The 15,657-nt window shown below is 42.7% G+C and overlaps 1 protein-coding gene across 3 annotated transcripts in view; it reads right to left on the bottom strand.

Annotated features, from left to right (window-relative positions):
• Positions 1-15,657, bottom strand: part of arhgef39 (Rho guanine nucleotide exchange factor (GEF) 39) — an 83,430-nt gene that overhangs the window by 22,686 nt on the left and 45,087 nt on the right. For all 3 annotated transcript variants that reach the window (XM_059987610.1, XM_059987612.1, XM_059987611.1), the window contains exons 7-9: positions 10,876-10,946; positions 3,393-3,521; positions 317-546 (exon numbers count right to left, since the gene is read on the bottom strand). In XM_059987610.1, the coding sequence (XP_059843593.1) occupies positions 317-546; positions 3,393-3,521; positions 10,876-10,946 (430 nt within the window). The remainder of the gene's footprint in view (positions 1-316; positions 547-3,392; positions 3,522-10,875; positions 10,947-15,657) is intronic.

The raw sequence follows: 15,657 nt of genomic DNA, 5'->3' as shown, positions 1-15,657 counted from the left end.
GAGCTCCTTTCATTAACTTCCCTGTTCTAACCAAGGGTCTGCAAACTGAAACACTGACTGTTTCTCTTGCCACAGATGCAGCCTGATCTGCTGTTTCTCACTAAGCCATCTGCAAAACTCAGCCAATGACCAGAAAGTTGACCATTTCTCTCTCTGGAACTGTTACGTGATTGACTGCCTGAGTATTTTCAAGCAGAATCATGTTTTCTTAGAAGACATTCACAAAGGCAGTCATACCAAGAAATCAAAGGAGTCAAGATCTCATTAACACCTAGCATTGGTCACTATTAAGAGTATTTTATTTATGAAAACTTACGCTAATCAGTCCTCCCCGACTCTCAGTGTGTCCAAAGACTTTCTCCACGGTGCCCTCAATCAAAGGGTAGGCCTTCTGCCAGACAAACTTGTCAGAATGCACGGGGTGGAGTGGATGGCAAGGTTTGGTCATCAGAAGCATATCCGAGAACAGAAAGAACATTTTGTGTTTCAACTCCTCACCCTTAGGTGGCACAGTAGTCAGCCAGCCCTCACGGATATACCTCCTTCCTGTAGTAACAGAAAGATGAAAATTGTTCACTTAAAACTTTGTGTGAAGTTTAGGAAGCACAAAAGGAATTTGTGCTTTCATTCTGTGGCTTCACTGGAGAGTATAAGAAGCCCACAGAGAGCAGGTCTTTTTCAAAAAGGAAAATTCTCCATATGCATTGTTGATTGTCCCAATTTACTTCCCATTAGTTTAAACTGTAGTTAACAATTATCAGTCTACAACTGGCTTAAAATTACAAGAACAACAAACACGTATTTTGATGAGGACGCTTGGGAAAGAATGTGCACATTATGCGATTCTGTAGCTGTGCCAAAGAGCTGCAGAGTAAGTTAACCCTTTTAGTCCCATAACCAACAAAAATGTGCCCATCCCTATTGTTTTCTCTTCTGAACGCAAGGATTTTGTTTTAAAATGTTACAGCAAGAGGTATGTCCCTGTTGCTCTGAAAGAATTGGTCAACCAATTTGCAAATTTTCCCTTTTTGCCCAGTGATAATAACCATATAGTGGGTGTACTTGAAGGGAAGAAGATTTTGACAGTATACACCCGTTAACACATCAATTTTCTTGGATATTTTAGATCCACTAATTATGTGGGTCACTTGGAATTCCAGAGGACATAGACCTTAAGACATAAAAGCAGAATTAAGCTATTTGGCCCTTTGCGTCTACTCTAAGATGGCTCTAAAAGATCTCATAACAAAATATTAGTGTGATCTTTCAGATCTCTTATAGCAATGACAGAGCTTTGGAACACACTTAAAAATCAGCACACCCAGCTGTGTGGTACTCCCTCTGTAGCTCTCTGGATTGCCCAGGACTAACCCATAACCTCCAAAATTTCCACACAGGCAAGTTGAAACCACTACTGACATCAATGTTCACTCACTTAAGTAGGTGAATAATGATAACTGCAGTTTACTGGAGGGAAACTGCTCCTAATGGGCACCATGCTAGTGTAGCAGTTAGCACGACACTATTAGAGCTCAAGGCGTCCCCGAGTTCAGAGTTCAGTTCTGGCGCTATTTTGTAAGGAGTCCCCGTACGTCCCCCCCCCCCCCCCCACCCCCGTGGAAAGTGTGGGTTTTCTCTGGGTCGTCCAGTTTCCTCCTACAGTCCAAAGATGTAACAGGTAGGTTAATTGGTCATTGTAAATTGCCCCATTATTAGATTAAGCTTAATTGGGGTTGCTGGGGCATCATGGCTCAAAGGGCCAGAAAGGCCTATTCTATGCTATATCACTAAATAAAAAAGTAAATAAGGTAAGTTACAGCTACAGCAATGCAATATCTATTCTTCAATTTGTGTCCTCTATGATTGCTCTTGCTTGCTGGCAGTTCTGCATGGCAAAATGAATCATTTAATTATCAGAGTAACTAAAAAGGCATTACAAATATCTGGCAGCTGTTCTATTCAAGCACGGGGAACACTAGTGGCCAGCACCAATTAAGCACAACCAAGTTCAAACTGAAGTGGACTAAAAAGTTTGTGGTCAAACACAGAAGCTTAAAAAAAGTTTGCAGATAAATTACATCACAAATCCCTTCCCACCTCAGGCAAAATTCGATATTCATTCGCCCGCTTTGTAAAGCTTCAAAAGGCAAACAAAACAAGACTGTTGCTCAGAAGAATAAAGTCAAAATAGTTAGCAATTATTTTAAGCCCACCTAAAATTAGCATGTAAAGAAAAATCTGCTGCTTTCCCACAAATGCTGATTTTTGAATTAAATCAATAAAGACCAATCTTCAAAGAGCTGGAGAAAATGTTGAATATTTCTAAACCTTGACAGCAGCCTCTAATAACTACCTCAATTAATAAACAAACAAGCGAATTTTTGGTAATTCATTTTAAAGAAAGGGTTAAAATAAACTACCTTTTGGTCTAGATGCAATGAAAACAAAGGTGCTCATTATCGATGATTTACTCTGTACTCAGCGAGCTGTGGACCTGTCCATTATTGCCCTCCCTGGTACTTTAAGCAGGACTTTGAAAGGAAAAATTCAAAGAGCAAGACTTTCATGCTACCCTTTCCATGTCAGACACTTTCAACTTCTGGTTTCAAAGTAAAACTCAGCAGCTCTTCAAAGGCTTGCAGGTTTGCAGGGGGCAAGGACAGAGCAAAAGGTTGCTCTACTAGGTCTTAGAACTTCCTTGCAGTAATATCTTATACAGAAGTTAAAACCCATAAAACTAAAAACAACATATTGAATTGCTGTCAATATAAGCACTTGCCTTTGCTTAACGTTAGTCGTAGTTAGAGAAAGCAGGACATATACAAAAGGCTTCTTAGTTTCAAGAATAACTAGTTGCCAATTTATAGCAAGCTAAATGTAGAAGACTGAAATTGAAAAATTCCAGCTAAGTTCAGGAGGAACACTTAAGAAATGCCTACAAATATCTAAAAAAGAAATCCTGCTTTCTACATGTTCGGTATTCATCTTTCTCTCAGTCTCTCGCTAGTCTTTTTATCTGTCTGCCCAGAAGATTTGGAGCACCATTAATTGGTCCTCGGGGAGGTTGACAGGCCTTGGCTTTCATGACTAGGCGCTTTGTGCTGTTACACATGTGGGCATTTCTCAGGAGATAAACAAAAGGAGAACATGTGTGTGTTTGGGGGGGGGGGGGAGAGAACTAAAAAAAAAGGCCTAAACTGTGCCTTCAATAATCTAGGCCCAAAGCTTCAGGAAGGAGACAAAATTAGTTAAGCCAATTCTTGCTTATGCCTCATTATTAGAATTGCTGTAATCAACCCAAAACCTTTGGGAATTCCTGCTCTCATATTTCTACAACATTCAGGATCGTTCTCAATAAAAATAAAAGGGAATTGCTGATCACAAGAACAAACCTGGAGCCAACACCTTGCTCCTTTGTCCTTTCAACAGTTTCTGCACTCTTAGCACCTGCAGGTAATTCTCATGCCTCCGAGCTTGGTCTTGACTGTACTGGGAAGCTTCGGAAATAGCCTTTACCGCATCTGACAATCAGAGAAATTAGCAAAGACAGTTTTTAAAATAAATCTGCTTTCTGAAAAGAAATTGAAGAATTACTGGTTTACATTTATGAAAGCATGCACTTTGATTGTTAGTGTGTTTCAAGTCTTCAGCTTTTGCAATGCCTGCTTGCCTGCAGACCGAGGGATTGATTTTGTGATTCAGTGCCCCTAGTGAGGACCAGTTTTACCAGGAGCGCACAAGTTGGAAAATCTTAGGCAAGTAATATCTTGTATTAGGTGAATATCAAAGCTCGTTGGTTTTGTAGGTGAAGACTTAGCATACCTTTTTCTACAAATCATTAAATAACACGTTTATAATTCTGATATTTCTAACGTCTCAAAACCCTCCATCGTCGGTGTTGCACTTTAATCATGCTATATAGAACAGACTCAGAGGCTCATCGCTGGTAGCAGAAATGCCCATCACCCCAACAATTCCTTTTTAAGATTTAAATATTAGCCGTATTTTTCACAGGTACACCGAGGACGTGCTGGGGGCAGGACCCACGTGTGGCTGTGCTTCCAGCACCAACGAAGCATAGCCACAACCTACTAACCCTGATCCAAACATGTTTAGAGTGAGGGAGGAAACTGGAGCACCCGGAGGAAAACCACACAGCCACAGGGAGAATGTACCAACTCCTCACAGACAGTGAGGAGAATTGAACCCAGTCTTCTGATCACTGCCACTCTAAAGCTTCCTTCATTGACCAGCATTTCCCCTCCTCTGCCAGCATTATTAAACAATGGGATCTGTCTTCATTTGATAAGGATTTTCAGAATTCATTCTGTGAGCCACTCCAGGTGCAGCAGCAAACAAATAAATTGAAGTAACTCTGAGCCAGGCGGTGTCTGTGGAGGGAAATGAGTTAAGGACTTTCATCTGGACTGAAACAGTGGGAACACACCATTAAAAACTCAGGAGAAGGGCTGAAGCTAGAGCTAGCAAATGATAGGTGGATCGATTCAAGGAGAGCTGATAGGCAGATTTAGGAGGGAAAGAGTAGAAATGACAAAAGCTGCTGGCAGGTGATGGGTGGAGGCAACAAGGGGTCACAGATGATGGTATTTGAAAGGAGAGGAAGGAGTGTTCAGGAGATGGGAGTGTGTGGCTGTTTGGAAAATGGAATGTGTGGAGGAGGAGAAAGAAATGGTGGAGGTTAGATATTTGTTCAGGGGATTGGGATAGGAGGAGGATTTGAGTGGATTAGGAGAGAAAAGGGGAACGGGGGAGCAGTTTACCTGAAATTAGAATATTCAATGTTCAGGCGTACCAACATGAAGCACCAGCCTGACTAAGTTCCCGTTTGGGATTACATGCCCGCTAAAAGGACAAACTGGTTTCCAGCTTACTACTCAGCAAGGTTTTCTTGCCCCAGTAGCGAACTGACTGTGTAGCTGTTGTCTGCCACCATCGGCACTTGCCTCAGCACCGAACCTGGCTCTGTGACTGCGCCGGCAGCCATCATGCTCCTGGACTGGCTCTGTGGCCGTGGCATGCAGCCATTGGGTTGCCTAACAGCTGCAACGCTGAACTCGCTCCACACTTGTCGACTCACTTTCGGAGACAGTGTGGTTCATATTTTGTGTGTTATTTGTTTACTTTTTCAAAAGATTTGAAAGGATTCAAAAGTAACCATTTATTTTCAAAGAAGGTATAAATTGTACAACCTTGAGATTTGTTTGCTTATAGGTAGCCACAAAGCAAGAAACCCAAAAAAACCCAATCAAAAGAAATAAAGACCAACAGCCGATGTGCAGGGAAAGGGAAAACATAAATCATGCAAACAATAGAAGCAAGCCACAACATTCCAAACCAAAATAAATCCTTACATCTGAACCCCAGTGCAGCCCGGAGTAGGCCCAAGTCTCATTATCAGTCCATCATATTGGTGGGCACAGAGCTGAGGGCAGTCTTTATAGCCTTAGTGCCACGGACCTAGGAGTCACCATCGGAGGACAGTAAGCAAAATGGGCTCTCGCTACCAATCCTGAGGCCTTGATTTTCCAGTACATCGTTTAAATTGCCCAAACAGCATATCGTATCTCAAACTAGGACCCAGGCACCACAGCAGCGAAAGGCTTCAGGCCTAGAACACACCTCCCAGTGGCTCATGCTGGGCCCAGATTTTGCCACTCAGCCCAAAGCCACTCTCAATTTCTCCAAGTCGGCTCGGACCCCTTAGCAATCATACCTCACACCCAGGCCAGTTGTACGGGCATTGGAACTCCTCTAACTCAACTTCTCTCTGAATGGCTCACTCCATCCATGGTGATACAGCAACATACCAACATGCTTCATCCCTGATTCTCTTCGCCTTCAGAATTTACTGCAACTTACTTCGGAGAACGTGATATGAGTAATGCTTTTAGTCAAATTTCTAGCCTTTTGAACTAACGGTAAGTAGTTGCATGCGTTCGGTAGAGCCATCATAAACCAGAACTGCACGTATTCTTTTGCACATTTTGCGTTTGATGATCTTTGTTGTGTGGGGTTATTTTTAATGGGTTCCGCTGTGTTTGTTTTGCGGCTGTCTGCAAGAAGATGAATCTCAAGGTTGGATATACAGTCGGCCCTCCTTATGCATGGATTCAACCAACCGCGGATTGGGAAAACCCATAAGTTCTCTCTCCAGCACTCATTGTTTGAGAATGTACAGACTTTTTCTTCTTGTCATTATTCCCTAAACAGTACAGTATAACAACTATTTACATAACATTTACATTGTATTAGGTACTATAAGTAATTTAGAGATGATTTAAAGTACAGGCAGTCTTTAAGTCGGATTTGTATGCAAGTTGGAACAGGTACATCCTGTACATATTATTTAGTGTCAGTCAAGCGTTTGCCTTAGTAATATAGTATACATTTTACCTTTTTATGCATATAAAACACTTAACAAACACATGTATTTCAATAATTAAACCACTGCATTGCTTATTAATAATTGTAACTTTCATCGGGGCAGGGCCTTCACATGCTCCATTATTCTCACTTTATCCTTTAAAATTCTTCTGATCGTTGATCGACTGTAGCCTTTTCCAATGGCCGACAGTGTATCACCTCTTTCCTATCGCTTTATTATTTCCACTTTATTTTCAATTGTGATCGCTTCCGGTCAACGAAACAGAAACACTGCGGATTCAGCAGCAGCCGTGGGCGGTGGGTCCAGAGCTCCCCGAGTTCTAAAGTCCGCCCACACTGAGACAGGTTAAATTAAATAAGGGACTTGAGCATCCACGTTTCTTGGCATCCGTGAGGAGTCCCGGAACTAATCCCCTGCGGATAAGAAGGGCCAACTGTAGTATATATACTTTGATAATAAATGTACTTTGAACAGGCAAATACTCCAGAGACCCAAGTGACCTCACAGCCAATGGATCAGGCCACTGCTCTGTAGCACTACCATACTAAATGATCTATGGCGATGGACAATTAAACAGCCAACAATAGGAGAAAGCTTCAAGAACATGACCGTCTTTGGTAGTGGGGGGACCCAGCGCCAGTCTGAAACATGAAGCTGTACTTGTACACACACAGTGTCAAATGGATTCCTCCTGAGATCCCTGCCATTACAGAAGGCAGGCTTCAGCCAACACAATTCCCTCTATGTAATGTAAGAAATAGAGCAGTACGAGGCGATTGAGGCCATCATGGCGGCTTTATTTCCCCTCTCAACCCTAGTCTTCCGCCTTCTCCCCATAATCTTTGACACCCTCAGTAACCAAGAACCTATCAACCTCCGCTTTAAATATGCTCAATGACTTGGCCCCCACAAACATCTGTGGCAATGAATTCCAGATTCACCATCCTCCAGGTAAAGAAATTCCTCCTTATCTCTGCTGCAAAGGGACATCCTTGACGACAGAAGCGAAAATTGCCCAGGAACGCAAGATGCTCAAAAAGCAGGATAAATTCAACACAGCCAATTACCACCTAGTTTACATTGAACCATCAGAAAAGAAGATGGCTGAGTGAATTTCCTAGGCATTTCCTCATCAAAATGATATTCTCCACTTGTCTGGGTGAGTGCAGCTCGATGCCAAACAGGTCATTGCAACCCAGTTGATTGACATTCCGTTTACCTTTGATCACCGATTTTTACAGATCCGCCACAGGAAGCGTCCTATCTGGGTGCATCATAGGCTGGTATGGCAACTGCACTGCCCAAAACTGCAAGACTTGCAAAGATTTGGATGTAGCCCAACCAGTCCATCACACAGACCTTCACAGACTCCACCTACACTCCCCACTACCTCAAAAAAATGACCAAAATAATCATGGACCCATCCTGTCCCATCCATGTTCTTCTCCCACCCCTCTGTTCAGGCAGAAGACACAAAAGCTTGAGAACAGGTTCCACCTGGCACAAGGACAGCTTCTACCTTGTAGACATAAGATCATTGAGCAGACTTCTTGTATGATAATGATAGACTCGATCTCCAATTAATGGTCCTTGTACAGTCGGCTCTCCTTATCCATGGGGGATTGGTTCTGGGACCCCTGCGGATACCAAAGAACACGGATGCTCAAATCCCTTATTTAACCTGTCTTAGTGTGGTGGTCTTTAGAAACCAGCGGAAACCCCGGACTTTATTTGACCTGTCTCGGTGTGGTGGACTTTAGGACCCGGCACAGCTCTGAATCCAGTGTTTCTGTTCACGAAAATAATCATGATCACGATTGAAGATAAGGTGGAAAGAAGTAATAAAGCGATCAGAAAGAGGTGAAATGCCATCGGTCATTGGAAAAGCGTTAGGCTACAGTCGGTCAACAATCAGAATTTAAATGGAGCATGTGAAAGGCCCTGCCCCGATGAAAGCTACAATTATTACTAAGCAACGCAGTGGCTTAATTATCGAAATACGTATGTTTCTTAAGTGTTTTATATGCATAGAAAGGTAAAATATATACTATATACTAAGACAAACATTTGACTAACTGATGCTAAATAATACCGGATATACCTGTTCCGACTTCAAATCCGACTTAAAGACAGACTCAGGAATGGAACCTGTTCATAACCTTGGGACTGCCTGTACTTTTAAATCATCTCTAGATTACTTATAATACCTAATACAATGTAAATGCTATGTAAATAGTTGTTATACTGTATTGTTTAGGGAATAACGACAAGAAAAAAAATAGTCTGTACGTGCTCAAACAAGTGCTGGATAGAGAACTTCCGGGTTTTCCGGATCTGCGCATACGAAACCCGTGGATAAGGAGCGCTGACTGTACTTTATTTGTTGACTCATGCTGCACTTTCATTGTAACTCTGACACTATATTCTGCATTCTGTTAATTTTTTTTAACCTTTGCACTATCTTGACTACACTAGCTCCCTTTTAAATCTTCTAAGTCTGCACTAGCTTCATCACGGGCACAAGCATCCCCATCGTTGAAGACATATTCAAAAGCTGATGCCTCAAAAAAGTGGCATTTATCGTTAAGGACCCCCACCACCTAGGATATGCCCTCTTTTCATTACTACCATCAGAGTGGAGATACAGGAGCCTGAAGGCCAACATTCAATGTTTCGAGAACAATTTCTTCCCCTCCCTCCATCATATTTTTGAACAGTCAATGGATGCACGAAGCACTATCTCACTACTTCTGCACTATATGTACAAAATCATGTACTGTACTCAATATACATTAGATATATGGTGCCCTGGTTCACATCTTTACTGTTATGCTGTAGGTATTTCATTTAGCAGCTCTGTAAGAGCTGTTCGTTCTGCTTTCAGCCTGTTTGGGTTATTGTTGAAGATGAGGCACAATGCGGAACGTGCATCATCCAATTAGCAGGAGATTTTTCTTGGTGAGGGATAATAAGGTTGGGCTTGGGCTTTTGTTCAAGAAGAGATGAAAAGAGAAGATGCTAGGGAGAACGGGTCGTAGCATACAGTCTGGTGGAAGACCCGATTGTTCCAGGTGGATTGCGAGCGATGTTCAGAAGGTGGTGCGTGCTTTCACGTTGACCAAGGACCTAGCGCGTGAGTGACAGAGAAGTTCAAGAATAGCTCCCACTTGTGCACATTTGACTGTTCAACTAGAATGGGTCCTTTTTTTTTCCTGTTATTCTTCACTAACCCTTTTGTTGACATTAATTCCTTTAATCGTATGTAGTGTACTGTCTGTTATTTCATGGCATTGATTTGTAACAGGATAGCGAATTACACAGCATCCAGACAAACAGGGGGCTTGGTAGGAGGGGGCTCATACCTCAGATGGTCTTCCCGAGACTTGCACAGCCGAGGAAACCAGTGTGTTTCACATTTACACATATTCTTATTGTAATTTAGAATACATTTTATACATTGCACTATATTGCTGCTGCAAAACAACAAATTTCACAACGCATCTCACTGATCATAAGACACAAGAGCAGAATTAGACCATTCAGCCCGAGTCTAAGTTACTTTTCCATCATCCTGCCTTCTCCTCATAACCTTTGACACCCTTTCTAATCAAGAAACGATCAACTTCTGCTTTAAATAAACCCGATGACTTGGCCACCACATCCACCTGCGGTGATGAATTCCACAGATTCACCACCTTCTAGCTTAAGAAATTCCTTCTCATCTTTGTTCTAAAGGAAGGCTGTGCCCTCTGGTCCTAGAATCCACCACTATAGGAAACATCTTCTCCACTTCTACTCTATATATGATATGTATCAATGAGATATCCTCACTTTCTTTTAAACCAGCAAGTACAGGCACAGGGCCATCAAATGCTCCTCATGCGTTAACCCTTTTGTTCCCAGGATCATTCTTAGAACGCTCCTCACAAAAATAATAAGATAATAAACTTGAGTCTGATTTTGATGTAGTTGTGGAAACATCTATCAGGATTATGCACATGGAAAAGCTTTGCAATGTATTTTGTATGGTAGTGTAGTATTTAGCACAACGCTGTACAGTTCAGGCAACCTGGGTTCGATTCCCCTCGCTCTCTGTTTGTATGGTCTCCCTGTGACCATGTAGGTTTCCTCCGGGTGTTCCAGTTTTCTCCCACAGTCCAAAGATGTACCGTTATTGTAAATTGTCTCATGATTAGACTGGGATTACATCGGGGGTGGGGAGGGGGGTTGCTAGGCAGCACAGCTTGAGGGACTGGTAGGGCCTACTCCTCACTGTATCCCAACAAATAAACAAAAGACAATTGTCACATATTCGTGCCCTCCACCAATGGTACTCGTTGGTTGAAATGTGTACCATTTGCAAAGTGCACTGCAGTTCTCCAGAACCGCGCGAGATCTACCCAAGACAACCAGAAGGACATGGGAGCACCACTACCACCTCAACTTGGAAGTGTAACACTGCGACTTACTTTCAAGTTGTTGGAACTCCGGATCATCCGGGTTGGTGTTTCCAATCAAATCTCGCAGCAGATGCTTGTACCTGGAATAAAAATATGTATTTTAAAACAATTATTTTCAAAGCAAATGTAAATGGACTTTTGATGTTGTAGTGTTCGCTGAGCTTGGCAATTAGCTTGCAGACGTTTCATCACCAGTCGTGGTGACCCCCTCGGTGCGCAGTTGTTGGTGTTCCTCTCTGGGAGTGCTCGCGTTTGTATACAGGACCACATTAGCTTGCCTTGGTCTTGATTGGCTACCCCTTCAGCTGATCTTTGACTTCTATTGGCTCACGTTTCTTTGGCTCTTAGGGGTTCATAGGTGGTGTCTATTTGGAAATGTTTGTTTACCGAGTTACCAGAAGAGAACCACGCCTCTAAAAATTCTCATGCCTGCTTCGTATTTGACTGCACCAGAACCTCCTAGTTAAAGGAATGTCCATTTCAGTCTTCATGTACCAGGAACAGCAATGGTGTATCACTAGCTTGTCTTCCTGTAAACGAATTGAGGTCAACTGAAAGGGTAGCCAGTCAGGACTGAGGTAAGGGGATGGGATCCTGTATAAATGCGAGCACTCCCAGAGAGAAACACCAACTGCGCACTGAGGATGTCACCTCAACTGGTGAGGAAACCTCTGTAAGCTAATTGCCAAGCTCAGCAAACACCAGCACATCAAATCCCTCAACCTGAGATACTATCACCCTAAGTGAACGGACATGTCAGCACATGATCGCAGGAGGGGTAGCAGGGAGTACTGCTGCTTTACAGCACTAGAGATGCAGGTTCAATTCTCATCCTCGGACCATTTTGGCAGAGTTTGCTCCTTCTCCTGTGACTGTGTGGCTTTGCTCCAATCGGCCCACATCCCAAAGATTTGCAGGCTGTTAATTTAATTAGAGACTAAAAATCAACCCCTCCCCCTCCCAAGGTAAGTTGGTGCTAGGAGTTAATGACATGCAAGAGAGAAGAACTGACAGGAAAATAATTGGGAGAATAGATGGGATTGCTCAAGCTTGCATGGACTGAATGGGCTTCTTCTGATTCTAAAACTAGGAGGCATAGGTTTAAGATGAAACAGAAAAACAATTAAAAGGGACCTGAGGGGAATTTCTTCCACACAGAGGGTGGTAAGTAAATGGAACAAGCGGTGTAGGCAGATACAATTACAAGGTTTACTAGGCACTTAGGATAGGAACTGTTTGGACGGACATAGGCCAAATGCAGGGAAATTGGATTAGCTCATATAGACACATGGTCAGCATGGGAAAATTGGGTTGAATGACCTTGTCATTTTACATCATAAGGTTTATGACTATAAAACACTGATAGGATCAAGCTGAAAGACAAGAACATCTGCAGATGCTGAAATTCAAGCAACATACACGAAATGCTGGAGGAGCTCAGCAGGCCAGGCAGCATCGATGGGAAAAAGGGTAAACAGCCATCATTTCGGGCTGAGACCCTTCATCAGGACATGAAGCCAAAAGCTTTCAATTCCCCTCTCTTACTTCCTCCAATCTCACTCATTGGGCTGCCACAATGTGCAGATGGTTTCAATAATAAATGGCCAACATTTATCGGTAGCAGTGGACTGTGTGTAAAAGGCTTCACATCCACATTTGACCTTGACATCACACCCACTCCCCCACAGTCAGTGTGCAGTCATTTACACTTCTGAATTTGTTGGGATTGCCCACTTTCCTCCAGTGAATAACACTTCCGAGCAGAGGTATTTTTTTGAATTGCTGGTTCCAGCTTCCGAAATACCAAAGAATCCTTCGTATCAGCGCCATCCACCCCAGTTCTGCCCGGTCCCATATTCTGATTTTAGTGAGGACTGAACGGCACTGGGAAGGAAAGCTCCTTTTAACAATTATTTTGGTTTTGTTTAACTAATAATACATAGTTAGACATTATTAATCTTAATTATATGTGTTATTGGCTAACCTGTTAATATTTTTCATATTTTTAATTCCTTCAGTTTCAAACATTGTAGTTTTGAAAATGTCTCTGAAAGTCAGAGAGACTGTTCACAGCATCACTGGAAACCTGTTGGCCAGGCTAGAGTGCTGGAGACAGGGGCACTGATAGCCAGTGGTCGGGGGTGGTGCTCTCTGTAGACAGTACAGTGCAACCTCGCCGGATGTGGCTGCGGTTGGTCGAATGTGTCCCGTCAACTTTCCACTGAGGCAAGGGGAGAAAAAAACCAGAGGTCATGGGTTAAGGGTGAAGGGGGAAAAGTTTAAAGGGAACATTGGGGGGGGGGTTCTTCACACAGAGAGTGGTGGGAGTGTGGAATGAGCTGCCAGATGAAGTGGTGAATGCAGGCTCACTTTTGACATTTAAGAAAATCTTGGACAGGTATATGGATGAGAGGGGTTTGGAGGGATATAGCCCAGGTGCAGGTCAGTGGGACTAGGCAGAAAAGTGGTTCGGCACAGCCAAGAAGGGCCAAAAGGCCTGTTTCTGTGCTGTAATGCTCTATAGTTCTAAGTCCAAAGTCGTCCAAGACCTCACTCCTCAACACCTTCAGCTTTTTTTCAAAGCGCTGCTCATGTGATTAAAAAGTTTTCATGAAGGCAAGTTCCCAGATTGTAACAACTGTCCAAGAAATAGTAATTGTTTTAAATACATTACCAGAGGGAATCCCCAAACCAAACTTAACTGACAGTAATGAGAGGCAAAAATGACAAATGTACTTATGGTTTCAGATGTGACATTCTGATATAGGTTATTTATCAATGCTCACGTTTTAATTAAAATGAAGCACAATGACATACTACTACTATTGGGAATATACAATTTGAGGTCATCGTCTGTTAGTGACTGAATGAATGAGTAATATATTCACAAGGTAACCAACGTTTTGTGGACCTTCTGTAAACTAGGAACAAATGCATACTTCAAACAGAAATTTCACTGTTATGGGGAGAAGTGTTAGAAGGGGGGTTGTGGAAGAAAGCTGTTCTTCAAATATCCACTTGCATTCTTTTTTTATTTTTCTTGCAGGATTTCCTTCCTATTGTTGGGACACTGTCAGAAGAGTCTGTTTGTTCTTTCCATAGATGAACTGCCAAGTGACAGCAGTCTTTTTAACTTCTGCACACAATAAGAAAGATGCTTCATGAGATCTCATTAGGCCCCAAGAGCCAACAAAAATGAGTGGCGTGCAAGCTGAGGAACTTGCTGGATTATGACTATTTCCAGAAATAACGAAAGGCTGTACACATTGATAATGTAATCGCCAACAGGCGACAACTGTCAAATTAGGTCTAGTGACTGCATTGCTGTAAACAACTGTGATTTCAGTTGCACGTAGAATTTCCCTGCTTTTAGTGGGAGAAGTTGCTGCAGTTTTGATCACAGTAATTCTTCTTACCTCTGCTCTACAAATAGATGCATTTCTGAGTAAACTAAGTGTTCTGATGCAGGGTTTTGACCCAAACAGTCGACAATTCCTTTCCTCCCACAAATGCTGCCTGACCCAGAGTCCCTCCAGCAGGTTGTTTGTTGCTCTGGATTCCAGCATCCGGAGTCTCTTGTCTCTAACATTTTTAGTATACAAGACCAACCATGTCTGGTCTGCCATCAGCTCATTGATAACAGCATCAAGTCAAGTCACTTTTTATTGTCATTTCGACCATAACTGCTGGTATAGTACATAGTAGAAATGAGACAACAGTTTTTCAGGACTATGGTGTTACATGACACAATACAAAAACTAGACTGAACTACGTAAAAGACAACACAGAAAAGAAAAAAATTACACTAGACTACGGACCTATCCAGGACTACATAAAGTGCACAAAACAGTGCAGGCTTTACAATAAATAATAAACAAGACAATAGGGCAGTAAGGTGTCAGTCCAGGCTCTGGGTATTGAGGAGTCTGATGGCTTGGGGGAAGAAACTGTGACAGCCCGAATGTTTCACTGCCTTTTCCAAAACTGCAGGAGGGAGAAGAGTTTGTATGATGGGTGCATGGGGTCCTTCATAATGCTGTTTGCTTTGTGGATGCAGTGTGTAGTGTAAATGTCCGTAATGGCAGAAAGAGAGACCCCAATGATCTTCTTAGCTGACCTCACTAATCGCTGCAGGGTCTTGTGATCCGAGATAGTGTAACTTCCGAACCAGGCAGTGATGCAGCTGCACAGGATGCTCACAATACAACCCCTGTAGAATGTGGTGAGGATGGGGGGGTGGGAGATGGACTCTTCTCAGCCTTCGCAGAAAGTAGAGACGTTGCTGGGCTTTCTTTGCTATGGAGCTGGTGTTGAGGGACCAGGTGAGATTCTCCACCAGGTGAACACCAAGAAATTTGGTGCTCTTAACGATCTCTACTGAGGAGCTGTCGATATTCAGCAGGGAGCATATCCCCAGGGGCACTTTGACAATAAAGCAGTAATGTAATTAAAGACCCCATCAACCCCGGGCACTCTCTTTATGCTCCTCTCTCATTGGGCTGACGATACAAAAGCTTGAAAGTACATACCAACAGGCTCAAGGGCAGCTCGTAGCCCACTGTTATAAAACTACAGAATAGTCATCTAGTACAATAAGATGGACTCTTGATCCCAAAATCTACCTTGTTGTGATCTTGCACCTTTCTGTCTACCTGCACTGTACTTCTGCTGTAATTGTCTACTCTATTCTGCATTGTTACTGTTTTATTTTGTTCTACCTCACAGCGCTGTGTAATGATTTGATCTGTATGAACAGTATGCAAGATGAGCTTTTTACTATATCCTGGTACA

This window comes from Hypanus sabinus, chromosome 13 (genome assembly GCF_030144855.1).
Source record: "Hypanus sabinus isolate sHypSab1 chromosome 13, sHypSab1.hap1, whole genome shotgun sequence".
NCBI lineage: Eukaryota > Metazoa > Chordata > Chondrichthyes > Myliobatiformes > Dasyatidae > Hypanus > Hypanus sabinus.
This window is presented reverse-complemented; position numbering and strand designations above follow the sequence as displayed.